Consider the following 15,463-nt stretch of genomic DNA (forward strand, 5'->3'; position numbering starts at 1 on the left):
TGACACCTTTCTGAATCCCAAGTGTTCATGCACAATGGTTTCCACTGAGCCTACAGAGATGTGCATGATGTCTGCTAACTGTTGCACCGTGATTCTTCTGTCAGCCATAATCATGTCATGTACAGCATCAATGTTTTCTGGGGTGGATGCTGTTGTTGGAGGACCAGCACCAGGGGCCTGTTGACAGCTTTCCCTGCCGCAACGTAAATCGCGGCACCAGTTTTTTACCACCTGGTAGGTAGGAGCCCCATCACCCAACACACTAACCATGTCCTCATGAATCTCCTTTGGGCTTAGCCCCTTTTCCTGGAGGTACTTGATGACAGCTGGTTGTTCGGTTTTCTCCATTTTTCAAACTAAGTGCCACCTCTCACACCAAAAACAAGAAAAACAAATTTACTATAGCACCTACGGTTCTAAAATTTGGCATATAGGCATCTAAGACATTAGGCTACAATATCCCCATCATTCATTGCAATTCATATACTTTAAGTATGCCGGAGACAATAATTATTGAATCGCCCTCGTAGTTGACAATTGTTCGTTCGCTGGGTAGAGGCTGCTCGTTTGTAGGCTTAACGTACCAAATGTCGGTCTTCAATAGAACAAACATGCAATACCGAGGTTGGCGGAATCGTGGCCGGGCGTGACGACCACCACACTTTCGAACGGGAGGACACCACGCATTTATGACGAAGCACTTCGTGGGAATGAGTCAGGTGAAGGTAAGCGTGGGCCATGGGCAGGTAGACGTCACACGCTGCGTGCGACACATAAGGAAGTGGCCTTTTCGTCTATGGTGGTGCATTAGGTCCAAACGACAAAGGCTTTTGTTCCTCGTGATTTACATGCATTTTTTCTCGTATGCGGTTGGAATGGACGAAGATTGTCTTGGTTGTCGAAGCGTAAACATATTGTGAAAGGTGGTCGAAACAAAACTTGGAGGAGGCGATCTTGGTGGTAAGCTTCGTGTCCTCAGCAGAGCAGCCCAGCTTTGTAAGAGGACCCAGGTTCTACTTACAGTCAGGCCCTGAATATGTTTCTAGTCTTCTCGAGAGGACATGTTAGCTGCTTGCTTATTAAGTAGACTTCCATTCCACTAGTAAGCCAGAAAAAAGGGAGTTGACGAAAGCCCCAGAACACTAGAAGCAACAATGACTACCACCGAAAACAAAACAGACTGCAGTTATCAAAAAATACACCACTGAATGCTGGAATATGGCTTTGTAATAACCTCCCGAACAATATTAAAATACTCACGTTCTGAAATCAACAGACGTTACCTACAAAAGAGTATTATCATATTTAATTATGCCATATTTATTCATTATTCTTTCTTTTAAATGTTACTCTGTTTACAACATTATACAGGTTTGCGTCGTGGCCGATTCACTCACCAGATACACTTGGTTGACATTTGATTCTGTGTGTACCGGCCACAAAGGATCAGTAATTCATGTTGCTCGTTCTAATCTCTACGTCATCAGTATCTGAACACGCCCTTTTAAACTTTTTTTTAGTGTATGGCAGAGATTTTCGTTTGAATATTTACTGAAAATAAGAATAATATACCTTACAGCCCCATGGACTTTTTTTTTTTATCTAAAATGTGTTATAGGCAGGGGTAGAAAAATACAGTGTGCCCGGTCGTCTGAAAATTTTCACCTGGTTCCTGAATTTTCAAATTCAGTTTTATTTTTGTATTTAAGCTATTTATCTAATATTTCAAGTTCGCTCATGTAAATTTCCATTACTTTTTTTTTTTTTTTTTTTTTTTTTAAGAAACTGGTACAGTATGTACCTTTTAATGTGTGCGTGTTTTCTGTATCACGTGTATAATTAAATCAGAATAATAAATATGCCATTATAAATTTTTGCACTGTTGCTAGGCGAATCTTAAAATATGCAGCGATATGGTAGAGTTGGTTATATATTAGAATGTATAGTAGATATAGGCCTAGTTATTCATACTGTTACCAGTTGACACAAGAATTAATTACTTTTAATTCAGTCTTGTATTCATTAATAAATGTTTTAAGATCATATTTCAAAATGTGTTAACTTTATGTTACCTGAATTCATGGCTTTCTTAGATCACATTTTAAAAAAACTAGCTCCTGAGAAAAAGGCGCTGGTGCCTGAATTATTTTAAGTTTTCCTACTCCTGGTAATAGGTGTTTTCGAAAAGCGCGAACCTCTACATAGATGTCATAATCTTACTTCGATATAGAAATGGTTCGTGAGGAAAGAGTTAACTTGTTGAACATAAAGATAGCATAGCATGCACAAAAGCACGAAGCCAGAGATTGTAATCGCTTGGAAACTTATCTAGTTGCCACAAAAGCCATGATCGAACAGCTGTCACTTTATCAAGAGGGAGCTATTGGTGGAGTCCTCGTAAACACCGAATCGCACTTCAATCTAAAACTGGCGTTCATTTCATGTCACCATATGTGCATGAAGTCAGCGCTAATAACCAGGACTCGGGAAATTGGCTGAGATTATAACTTTGAAGGCAATGCTGTAGCTACTCTATACTTGGAATATCTGGAGCAAGCGAACGAAAACAAGTCTCGGCGCAAGGATTGATTCGAGAGGGATCGGCCAATCAACGCGGAGACGGGAAGTGAGTGTATGAAGAGGAAAATGCGGCTGTAGCTACCAGCTGTTAACAGCAGTGCGTGCTGCTTCGCTCCGCCCACTCGCTTTTTCCCCTTTTGCACAGTCGTGCTCCATAGATTCCCGGGGGACATAGTATAAACATAGTAGTAGTTTATTTGCCTTCAGTTGAAACAGAAAAAGTTGGATTTATTGTGTGTGTTCTTTTGGCCTTCTTAAGTCGTTTTTCAGTATTTTTGCACCCATGTATCACATTTTAAAAACACAATTGAGATTATGGCTGGGCCTTTGGCCGAACCTGTTTACGAAATTTTACTCCTTTCGAAAAACGACCATGACCTCCCAAATTGTGAAAAATTAACATCTACTTAGAATTCCAGCATTCAAGTGAATCTAAGTGTGGTTTGCTTTCGCTGTTACCTAGATATTTGCAATAGTTTCGTGACCACGGAAGCGTATGAAACTATTGCTATTTTCTCGACAATACCGAAAGTAAACCTCATGAAGATTCAAGAGAATGCTGTAGAAGGAATTCTAAGCGGATGTATTTTTTCAGAGGAAATTTCGAAAACTGCTTCGCTGGCGTTGGTGAAAGATCCACTCGAACCTTAACTTCATTTTGCGCCATCGTGGTCGTCTCGAACGTGTTAGTCGTATTTGTTTCTTCCAAAATATGTGTTTGTGTTGAGGTGAGGAAGAAATTGAGATTATTTTTTCTTAAAGCTATATTACGGTAATGTTTTGGTTACCAGTTTCAAGTAATTGACCCATGCATACAGTGCTCGAAGTGAGGGAGGGGGGAGGGCATGGTTGCAGAATTTTCGCAAAGCGATAAGGGAAACCCGGAAAGAGTTGTCTATACGCAAAATACATGGACGCACAATTTAGCAAGATGATAGTGGCGCTTGCGCATTACAGCAATCTGACGGGAGAGAACTGAACACCCTGTTGCATGCATAATCTTGTCATGCGGCCATCAGAAAATATCTACTCTGATGGCTTTCTGAGCAGGTTGGTCCTTCTTACACGATGATCTTGTCGAGCGGCGAATCAATACGCGTAATACGGCTAAGAAAGTTAGTACTTAAAACTTGCAAGTGTTCAACTCTACGGGAAAGTAAAAGGGACTTTTCTAAAATTGTTGTTACTCTTCATCGTTTCGGGCAGGAAACGTTCTTAATTTCTTGATTTCGTGTATGCAGGAGGATGGATCAGTCTTTGCGTTTTTCACCCACACGGCTCACGTTTCTACCGGTATAACGGGTAACAGACAAAAACGAAAAGTTGCCTACAGTTAGCCGCTTCTGCGGCCACAAAGACAAAGCAACAAAAACTTGATTTTAAGGTCAACTTTGTATGAGGAACTGGGTAAGCTACAGGGGGGGGGGGGCGGAACGGAAACGTGCTGAACAAAAGGAGATTCTTTGCTGGATTTTTAAACTCTACCATCGTGATTCATCGGCGGTCTCGTATTCGAATTTCAGGCATTGTCGTTCATTCTTACCGTCACCAAGTGACCTGTCTGAATTCATGTAACGTAAAACTGACAAAAAGAAATTGCGATGTAAAATAACACATCCGAATTTTCGAGGTGTTCACCTCGAAAATGATTTTTCACCGTATTTGGATTTTTTTCTTTAAAGCAAATGTGCAAAGAAGTTAAAGTGGAGTGCGGAACTTAACAGGCAAATTCTCCACCCCCTCGCCATTTTATTATAATAGTTTTGTTTTACGAAACAAGACTTCAGTAAAGCAATTGACAACCTCTGCACCAGCATCGGTGGAATTCCATTCCTTAAAAAACACGTAGAACGTCGTACGAGGGCAAATCAAAAAGTCTTTGCGCCTATTTTGTTTCAGCCGAAATATTTGTGTGAGTGAGAAACCGAGATATGCATTCAATGCAATAGGTTTTTCTTGGAATGACCCAGCGTTAACTCTCGGCTGGCTGCTCCGCGGCACGGCGCTGCTGTCAGTTTGCAAAAATTGTTATTCGTTTTCTATGGAGCAAGGGACGAACACCCATGGAGATCCATAGGGAAATGCTGCTGACAAATGGGGACAAGTGTCTCGCTTTGAGAACTGTGCGGTGGGGGTGTTGTGAGTTCAAAAATTGCCGAGAAGACCTTCATGACAATCAACAACTTCGCTCCTCGCTTATAATGGAAAACATTGTCCACGTGGCAAACAGGACCATCGACAGACTTCAGTCATTCAAATGGTAGATTCTGGAGCATGCATCATATAGTTCAGACCTCGCCCCCAATGATTTTCACGTGTTCGGTTCACTGAAGAAGTTCCTGGCTGGACAGAGGTTCATTTGCGACGACGAAGCAAAGACCGCTGTCCGACGGTGGTTCCACGATCAACCGGCCAAATTCTACAACAGCGGCATCTCATAACTAGTGGTGAGATGGGACAAATGCCTGAACCACTGTGGTAATTATGTGGAAAAATAGTGCAAGGTGCATAGAGAAATTCCTATATTTTGATTTCCCTGCATGTTTATTATTTCGGCTGAAAAAAAAGGCGCAGAGACTTTTCGATTTGCCCTCGTAAGAGAAAATGTATCAAAATAGTGAGGACAAGTTGCCTGGCATTATTTTTGCAGTCCACTGTCCAGACAGGTCCGTTCGGGGATTCAAAGGAAAACGCTAACGAGGCAGAAGACAATCTCTGCATCAGTATCGGTACAGTTCCAATCTTTAAGAGACTTAAAAAACTATAACATGCAAAGAAAATAAGTTAATTAGAAACGTGGACAATTAAACTTTACCTACTATTTCCTTTCTCAGCTGAATTGACCAAAATAACGAGAATTTTCAAAACTCCTTTTAAGAAGGTATGAAATGTAATGACACCGAAGCTTCTTGAAAATATTACGCCAGACAGATTTTGGAAATTTTCAGACCGAATCGACACGCTACAAGCTGCATGTGTCGCGTCGGTCTGTTAGTAGAGTATGAGCAGCGGATGCTTTTCTACAGACTGGACGGGCCCTTGTGCGGAACTCTCATGTTGCCTGTCGCTTCGATGTGAAAGCTCCCTGGTTTCCTTGGAAAGTTCAGTAGTATATTTGGAAAACCAAATTTACTATGCGTCTTCTTTCAGACATACCGAGCGAATATCTACCTGATTGTTTGTAGTACATAGTCAATTCATTGGCGTCAGATGCCTGTGCTGGTTGCATATATTCAGGATAAAATTACGTTTTTCGAGAATTCGTAACGTTGATACAACGTTAATAAAAAAATAATAAGTTAGGCCCCTGTGAGCTGTGAAAATTGTGCGGTGATACATTGCTTATGTTGTTTTGAAATTCGAAACTAGAACAAGGCGGTTGTTTACAAGTCGAGACAACACCGAGACTACAAAGTCTCGTCTAGATGCCCCCCCCAAAAAAAAGCAACTTACACTTTCTCCAAATTTCCTCTTTTCTGTTTTGATCTTTCGAGGAATAAGATGGTTAACTGCAATAAAACTCGTGTGTAAGGAGTATTTTGTTTTCAGAATGCCTTTATAATGTGCATACATATTGAATTCACACACTTTCTCTGTTGTCTTTTGCTAAATACTCGTATGCTGTTTTATGAGAAGAGTTTCAGAGGTAACTGCTAAAGATAAGGAGTTCATATTATCAATATTCCCCATATCTGATGATGAGGTTTAAAGTTTATTTACCACCACAACACTTTCTGGAGTAAATTATCTTGAGAGTTATGGAATATTGATTAATTCTGTGGCAAAACTGACCTGAAAAACAAAGGGAAGTTAAAATCATATAAAGTCGATTTTTGCACCATTACATATAGAAGAATTGACCAGTACACCCTACAAATTTCAGCCTCCTAGCTTCATTTTTTTTCTGGGTAAGGCTCAATACTTATCAGTGTCCCCTCGTATATTGGTATAGGGGTTATACCTGAGTAACAAGCACACTGATCAGTTGTTGTATACTTCCGGTTTTAGGTGCTGAACAAGACGTAACTTCATAGCATTTGCTATTTATTTGCGAATTTGCTTTAACAGGCTACATTTTTTAGCTTAATTTAAAAAAAAGAAGGGGGACAATATAAACTTTGATGAATAACATGCAATTTTATCTTAATTATCATAAGTAAACAGAGTGTGCAGTGATTCATCCACACTTCTGCAATTTCAGTGAACAACTGAATTTAAAAAATGAGCTGTTGCCTTTACGTGCCCCCTGATGGTGTAGTGGTATCACTGTTGCTGTGTAATCAAGAGATCCCAGGTTCAGTTCTCAGTGGAGAACAATTCAGATCCTGCTTAATTACTTAATTAAACTGTAGGCCGGTCTTTTACGTCAAGATTCCCAATTCTCATAAATTGTGCTGTTGCTTCTACACAAAGAAGTGCCTTTAGTAATAGAATGTAATATTATATAAAATGTCATATGAAACCTCTTGCATACTATCAGTAATGTATTCAGTATTTTTGGAATATTTTAGACAGTGTAATATTTTACAATAGGGACTTTTTTTATGTAGAAGCAACTAACAAAATTTACAAGAATTGGTAATTGAAAAGAAATTCCTTCATTGTGTCTGAATATACAGTGCTTTACATGTTTGTAAAGTTTAGACCTTTTTAAAAATAATTTTGTATTTTAAAATGCTGATAAAAGAACTTCAAGAAATAATATAAATACCTGTAAATTATATGTAATACAAAATTATGAACTAACCAATATGAATGATCAAGCTTTTTCTAATGAAATAATGATTAAGATTTTTTTTCTTTTTCTAATTTCAGGTTTGGATAGCGGAGCATAGCCCGCATTATGGTGGATTACTACAGGACTCTAGAGGTGTCACGGAATGCCTCAAACGCAGACATTAAAAAAGCGTAAGTAAATTTGATGATAACACCATTAAGCCTTGTTTCCATGATATGAAAAACTCAATATGCTGACCAAGGCAGAAATTTATTTTATTATAAAACAAACTAAACGTAATGTTTCACCCTTCTAGCAAGGTCTTCTTCAGACTCTGTACCATGTACAAATTGTAAATTTCAAATTCTGAAGAAGACCTTGCTAGAAGGTTGAAACGTTACGTTTAGTTTGTTTTATAATAAAATAAATTCCTGCCTTGGTCAGCATATTGAGTGTTTCATAAATTTGATAGTACATAAACATTGTGCTGTGCTCATTAACATAGACACAGGTAGATAATATGGCAGTTTTGAGTACTATATAATTTCCCAACTTTTAACTTTCCCTTCTGACACACATGCAGATTTACGAAGCTGAGTGATTTTTATGGTTGTTTCATCTTTGTAATCAAAAACTCAATATGCTGACCAAGGCACTAATTTATTTTATTATAAAACATAAACTAAACGTAATCAGTGTACACATCACACTCTTCAGTTTGGTAGTTTCTGCAAATATATCTGCAAGAAATTGTTTCAAAATAATGGGAAAGATAAGACATGTTTTAAATAGTTGTTAGTTTTCTTGAAAAGGTATAAAGGAATTTCTAAAATATGTATGCTGTAGATATCTTTTTTGGCACATTGCACCCAATAATGTTGACATAAATCCTAGGATTAAAGTCTCTATGCTGCTATTCCATGATAGAGATTCTTCATATCACAGCTTATTTAAAGTTATTTTGCTTCGCTTCAAACTTTTGGTGGAAGTACATTAATCTTGTAACTAGGGTTGCCAGATCTTGCAGGATTGTCCCCTTTTTTAAAGAAATGGCCCGCTATCCTGGAAAATGTTCTCGGGATGCCCATTTGTCCCGTATTTAGATAAAGAAATGATAAGTGAATGAGAATAAGTCATGTTCTGAATTGTATAGTAATGCATTGGAAAAAAAATATCCTCTTAAAGCATACAAAGAGTTCACTCAAATATTAATATATTTTGTCAAAATGTTAAAAATTAGGGATGAACAATGCTTTAAACAGCAATTGATTTTGTAATGTTTAAATATGTTATAAAAAATCAATTTAACTCTATCCATGCCTGTATAATCAGTATGTCCGGTTTTTATTTTATTTTAGAAATCTGGCAACCTTACTTGTAACCATTTAATGATATTTATTAGACCTTAGATACCTTGAACATTTTCAAAGGAAAAGTACAGGACAAAATATATGTACTAAACATGAAACTTGTGGCTCTATAAAGTGAAAAATGGAAATTCACTAAATTTCGCTTCACAATGCAATTGTTTTCATGGACAAAAATAGCAAATATTTTGTGTAGAAATATATACAAAATATTGATTATGTTAAACAGTAAATTGTGTCATTATCAATAAGCTCTGACTAAACTTAGGGGCTGATAATATTGAGCAATCTATCATGTTAGAAATAATCAACAATATTCATCGACATAGACTATAAGCGTGACCTGTCCAAAGGCTTCCTGCTATAAACAGATTTTTCTTGTCCTTTGCTCTTTTCTTCACATAAAAAAGAAGAGAGAAATTCACAATAGAACAGAATCGCTATTTTTAGCTTATAGCGTATAACAATCACTTTTACATGAACAATCCAGAACAATTCTATAGTTCTCTTTGTACTTTTTTAGAGCTCATATCACTCATTGTTACAACCAAAGCTGTTTACTGCCCAATATGCAGAACTGTAGCTCAGATTCTTGTTAACAGTCCAAAATAAAACCACAAAGGAAGATTATGCAAGCAAAGCTCGACTGCATTGTGAGTTTTCTCAGAATGCTGCAAAGAACGTAGAGACTGAATGGTATTAGAAACGAGGTTAATCGTAAATACAGCTGACCATGTTGTAATCAAAATATAGCCCATTTTAAAAATACGGTGATACTTGGAGATGAAGATTCCATGTATTTTGCCCATATAGCCACCTCGAGCTTCTGCCTGCTGCCCGAAGCTTCACTATGGCACGTGCTGTCCTGTGGTGGTTAAACTGAGGTACTGCACCAAGCTGGCCCACTCGCAGTTTCTTTTTCTCAGCAAAAGTATTTGCCGTGTTACAGACACATATACATGACTTATTGTGTAGAAATTTTAGCAAAAAATTGTGAAAAGGTAAATACATTGTGTATTGTTCATTTTCGAGGTGAATACCATCCATTATTGGGGGTTCACTGATCTTGGTTACTATTGTTCTTTACTAGTTGGTAAAAAAAAGACTGCATCTGTTTTTAATTTCTTCGTCCATAATTTCCTTATTCTGATATCGATAATATAAACTATCCGTTGCACTAAAGGTACGAAGAATAAATTATAAAGTAACCAATTATGTGCAAGACAATTACGAAATTATGAAAAAAATTGAATAAATGTGTTATGTTTAGACGGTATAAAATTAATTTGGTTTAGGTAAATTTGTAAATATCATACTAAGTTTTGCAAGAAATCTGGAACAAGCCTGACAGTCTTACACACTACGTCTTAGTCTCATCTCCACTTTTACAGGGCTGTCTTGCTCTATTGTCGTGTCTTGCCTTGAATTTGGAGATAAGACTGAGATGTGTGTGATGTTGCTACCATCTCTATGGTGATGAAGCTTAAATTTCATGTAGGCAATTTAGATTCGGTTGCAGCATTAGTCAGGGGAAAATTAATACATTTTCCATCCAGACTCTCATATCATATACTTGAGCAGACCACAATTATTTCTTCAACATTGAAAGCCTTACTTCAGCATCGTCTATGTCTCTTCATCTGCAGTAAATATTTGTGATATCAGTATATATTTGTGATATAGTTGAAACATAATTTTGTACAAAACTTTGTAGGATATTTGAGTTTCTATAGAAGTGTTATCTTCCTTAGAATGCTAACATATATATATTTTATTGCAGATACAGAAGGTTAGCCTTAAAATGGCATCCAGATAAAAATCCAGACAACCCAGAGGAAGCGAATAGAAGGTTTAAAGAAATCTCAGAAGCATATGAAGTATTGTCTGATGGTGAGTTTTATATATTTAATGCGATTTTCTTCATATAGTTGATGTCTGTGTGCTTTGTAGTATTGAAGAGATTCCAAAGCTTGTACTCTTTACAATTTGAATAATATATTTATACTTACATTTTGAGTTTGCCATTTGAACATGACAATGTCTTGTAAATTTATTTTACATAACTTTATACATGCTCATGTACTGGAATCACTTGTGTACAATTATTAAGCATAACTTAAAATTTACAGTATCTTTATTCATCTTTTGGGTTCTGTGTCTTTGTTTTTTAATACAATTAAACATTTAGCAGAACCTTTATTTATGATTAAGTTTCATACTGACAAAGTAACATACAAACAATCCATGGAACATTCATTGAAGAGGCATCTGTTATATTTGTTTGTCTCCAATATTTTTTTCCCAGACTCGAAACGACGCGTCTATGACCAACGACAGAGAGCAGCAACTAGGCCCCCTCGAAGCTTCAATTTTCGTGGCTTTTTTGATTCACCCTTTCATCGTTACTTTGGTATAATAACTTATATATAGAGCTGTGCTTGATATTTTTTTTTTTTACGTACTAATCCCTAATTTGCTTTCCTGCAATGGTTGAGAATAATGGAGTACAGTGGGTTAGTGTTTGCAAATAACCTCAGACAGGAGATTTTGTAGATTAATATCAGCGTTTGGAGTCAGTGTTATGATCAGAGTTCCATATTGTCTTGAATGGAATGCAAAAGTATGCTTGAAAACTGTGGTTTCAGATAAATCTGAGTAAACATCAATTTAACATGGATCAACAACCAGCAAATTTGTATATGTTGCATAACAACAACAACAAAAAGGGCTACCCAAAATATACTGAGGTGTGTGAGGAAATGAAAATTAGATTCTCCATTACTGACATTTTTTTAAAGCAATTTAAATAAAAAGTTGAACTGAAACAAATTTTATAAATGCGTTGAAATGTATTTTTTTCACACTGTACTTGAAAATAGTACATGAAAAGTTGAAAACAGAAGTAAATGTCACCATCAATGTGAAACGTTTTATTTACTACATGAATTTTCACAGGCGAACAAAAAATAACATTCACTGAAAAATGTAAGTGGTCACATATTTAGAATGAAAGTAAGTTTTTAATGCAATGCAATTTAGTTTCCTCAGCAATTTTCAGCAAATGGAGCCATAAACAATGAGTTGTTGATCCCTGGTTTAACTTATTATTCATCCTTTTTTTAGGATGAAATAAACATTTTATTCAGAGTTTCGAAACATTACTGATTTGGTTTTAACATATCCGCCCTGGTCCACCAAAGTTACAAGTTTTATTACTTTGATTTCTTATGTTTGTGATTTGCCCTGTGTCTTAGATATTTCATTGGATAGGATACTTGGATGTTTTCTCAAGACTAGCCAATCTCTACATAGCTTTTAGCTCATCTATTAGGATACGTGAATTTGCCGTGATCTAATATCATTACCTTGCAGTGATAAATATCCCTTTACCTTTTAACTTCAGTATTTTGAAGATTTTTTTTTCCCTGGACATGCCCAGTTCCAGTCTTTTGCATATGATGTTTACTTAGCAATTGATTTTGTGGCACTTGCATCCTGCCCTTGCAAGCTACAATTTTGTAACTGTGTTCCTGCTAGGTAGTGTGAATACCTCGTGATTTTTCACATATGTGTTTACAGAATGCTAGGCTTAGATTTCGGATGGTATGAAAGAAACTGCTGAAGGCTGATTTCTTATTTCCTTCCCACTCAAGAATCAAAATATATATATATATATATATATATATATATATATATATATATATATATATATATATATATATATATTTTAAAAGGCCAAAATTTAATAATTTTACCAAGAAACTGTTTTTTGTTGTTGTTGTTGTTCTAGTGTTGTAGTGCAAATGCAACCAATGAGGATGATGGCAGTGCCCACCAAAATTAATAGAAGAACAAAGAAACAGTTTTGCGGAAAAGTGAGAACATTAGTTCTCTGTATTTATTTACTACCTCATCCCTGGTTTCCCAAAATATCAAATTATTTCTCGGACTGTTTGTTCATTCAACCTATGAACAGGACAAAAATATTAATGAACAAGTGGAGCATCAATATTTTTTTTTACTCTAAGTACAAAGGTGTCTAGTAACGTAACCTACTGGAAACTTATGTGGAAATTGTGTCTCTTCCAGGGATCAAACCTGGGACCTTTAACATTCAATACCAACTTTCTACCAAACCAATTTCTGTCCTCCCCACAATGTCCACATCCTAAGTTTATAATGTCTATTCTAGGTATGGTGCAACTTCTTGTTGCCCCTGGAAACACTTGGACATGTGAACACTAACTTAACCTTACACAGAGATCTAGGCTGTGGAATTTGGGGGGGGCTAGAGATTGCCTTGTCGACTCTGTGATGGAGCATTGGCATGGAATGATAAAGACCCAGGTTCAATCCTTAGTTGAACCGCAATTTTCACGTAACCTTTTCCTCTGTGTGACGTGCGGTTTCCTACGGTTAGTTCAATGTCTAGAAATGTTTGAGAATAACAAAATTTTCATCCAGTTTTCTTCTGGGTGTTATGGATAAAGTTACCGTCAGGAAAGTTTGCCGGTGCATATTTTAAAATTTGTGCAGTAATTCAATAAATGAGCGTAATTTATTTGTAAATTTCCTTAACAAGATCGACTCTTTCATCGGCAGCATCATTATACGTACGTGCACACTCAAACCTACAATCTCCACCTTCCTCGTGTCTGTCATTAGTTTATCAGCAAGATTGCCAAATTTACTTGCCTGATATTTCTACATATAACCTGTAATTTAGTGCCACATTGTACTATTTTTTTTTGTTATCTTTGTACATGTAAGGGTATAATTCTTATACTTTGGTTTTGTAAAGTAAATGTCTCTATATGCAGTTTCTTTATCTAAGCCAAAACCTCTTGCAGTCACATGGTCACACATGAATTAAGTATATGAGAAAAATCTCAGGTTTTTCATGTAACATTTGCAATTGGTAGAATAATGGTTATCTTTACATTGTTGACATGCATTCCATGTCTGTCCATCCATAATACATTTTAATGCTAACCATTTCATTAGCCCTGCTATTAATTGGCATTTCAGATAAGTTTCAAAATGTACAGATCTTGCAGCTATTGTCTTCCTATTTCTTTAGGATTAATGTACCATGTGAACATAAGGTAAATTTGGATACAACATTTCAGTCTTCTTTAGTGACTGTTCTAGTTGTAAGTGTATGTTCAGACTGCTAGGATGTGTGTGACAACAATCACTACATCTGAAAGTGATGTTGAATGCTACCGAAGTGTCAGAAAATTAAAGTTCACTCCTTAAGGAACTTTCATTTATTTCCTCAATAGCCCTGTATATTATTCTTGTTTTGATGACTTGTAAATTTTCCACAGCATGACCTTCATTTACAGTTGATCAATTTAACAGTCTCTTGTCTGTTCCTCAGAATATTGAATGCTCTTTCATTTTTGTGTGCTCTCTCTGGAATGCATGTAAACTCTTTTATGTACAACAGATCAACTACCTTTTGATCCACATTGGCTTTCCTGTGCTTATTGCTGTGATTCTTCTGCAAATCCCTTGCACTAAAATTTTAGAGAGCACCTCTTTCACAGACATTAATTGGAAATTAAGAGCAACTTCACTAATTTAACCAATATTTCTATCTTCTACACCAAAATTTGAAATATGTGAATGGCCACATTGCTTCGTTATTAACACTATTCTGGAGGAATACACTTGTGATGGGTGAGTCAGCGCCAGGAAGAGTTGAACTTGGAAATTGAAATTAGACATGGGAGGAGTTGCAAGGTGGCTGCGTTACAGTGTGGACATGGGCTGAGAAACTTGAATTCCTATTTTCAATTGCCATATCCCTCGTATTTTGATACAGAATTATCAGTTACCTTATTTTTTATTTAGCTTAATTTGATGTTTACAGAGATTAAATTTGGTGGAACGATAACTTGATGCACCGTAAACTATATCGTGATCCATCTGCCTGTCTGCTTTAGAAAGGCAGCAGTTGACATCATGTAACCACTTGATATCTTGGAAATCAATGAACCTTCATTTCTAAAATTAACTTCTTTTAAGACCTTCCAAATACTAGTCTCCTTCGTGACATGGTGGTAATGTTGTTGCGTTGTAATCAAGGGATCTCACGTTAGCTCCCTGGTTGAGGCACTTTGCACAGTGGTTCAGATCCCACTTAAACTGTATGTCCTGTCCCAATTAGCCTGCAGGAGCAATAAGTGGATGTAAAATAATCAACAAGTTAAACAGCGCACAAATTATCATCGGAGTCCATCATTCAATTATCAGTTGTTGAAATATCTTGAACTTCTCAAGTTAAAAATGTGAAATTTGGTGGACTGAATGACAAGCTTGACATCTAAGGTAGTGATGGTTTTATTCATTCATTCATTCATTGATCAAGGCAATAATAAAGCTATTTCATACCTATTGATTACACAGTAACTATTGGAAATAACATCCCAAAATTTTGTGAACTTAAAGATCTAACCACTATTATCTTTAACCAACACAATTTCCTCGAGTAGTATGTTCATCTGAAGCTGTCAAACAATATGAAGTCAACAGTCAATTTAATTTAAACTTTCAATATCTCTCAGATGGATAATTCCATAATGGAAAGACTTACATAGTACGGCCAACAGCAAAAATAATAATAGGCAAATTGTCAGTCTCTCTTTTCATTATTCTTTATTCTACATCCTATGGTTAAAGAAATGGAATTCTGTTGATTCAAGGCAGGTGTGATCCCTACTTATTGACGTTTTTATTTCAATTCATTATCATCACAGTGTGTAAAACAAACTGAATGAAAATAGTGATTAAC

General features: G+C 36.3%; 1 protein-coding gene across 4 annotated transcripts in view; it reads left to right on the plus strand.

Annotated features, from left to right (window-relative positions):
- Positions 1-15,463, plus strand: part of mrj (DnaJ heat shock protein family (Hsp40) member B6 mrj) — an 87,692-nt gene that overhangs the window by 54,163 nt on the left and 18,066 nt on the right. For 3 of the 4 annotated variants that reach the window (XM_083120231.1, XM_083120232.1, XM_083120233.1), the window contains exons 2-4: positions 7,396-7,488; positions 10,445-10,554; positions 10,970-11,074. In XM_083120231.1, coding sequence (XP_082976357.1) covers positions 7,424-7,488; positions 10,445-10,554; positions 10,970-11,074 — 280 coding nt within the window. In that variant the 5' untranslated portion in view covers positions 7,396-7,423. The remainder of the gene's footprint in view (positions 1-7,395; positions 7,489-10,444; positions 10,555-10,969; positions 11,075-15,463) is intronic. The other variant, XM_083120234.1, reaches the window with a different exon arrangement.

This window comes from Lepisma saccharinum, chromosome 4 (genome assembly GCF_977018435.1).
Source record: "Lepisma saccharinum chromosome 4, izLepSacc3.1, whole genome shotgun sequence".
Classification (NCBI taxonomy): Eukaryota; Metazoa; Arthropoda; class Insecta; order Zygentoma; family Lepismatidae; genus Lepisma; species Lepisma saccharinum.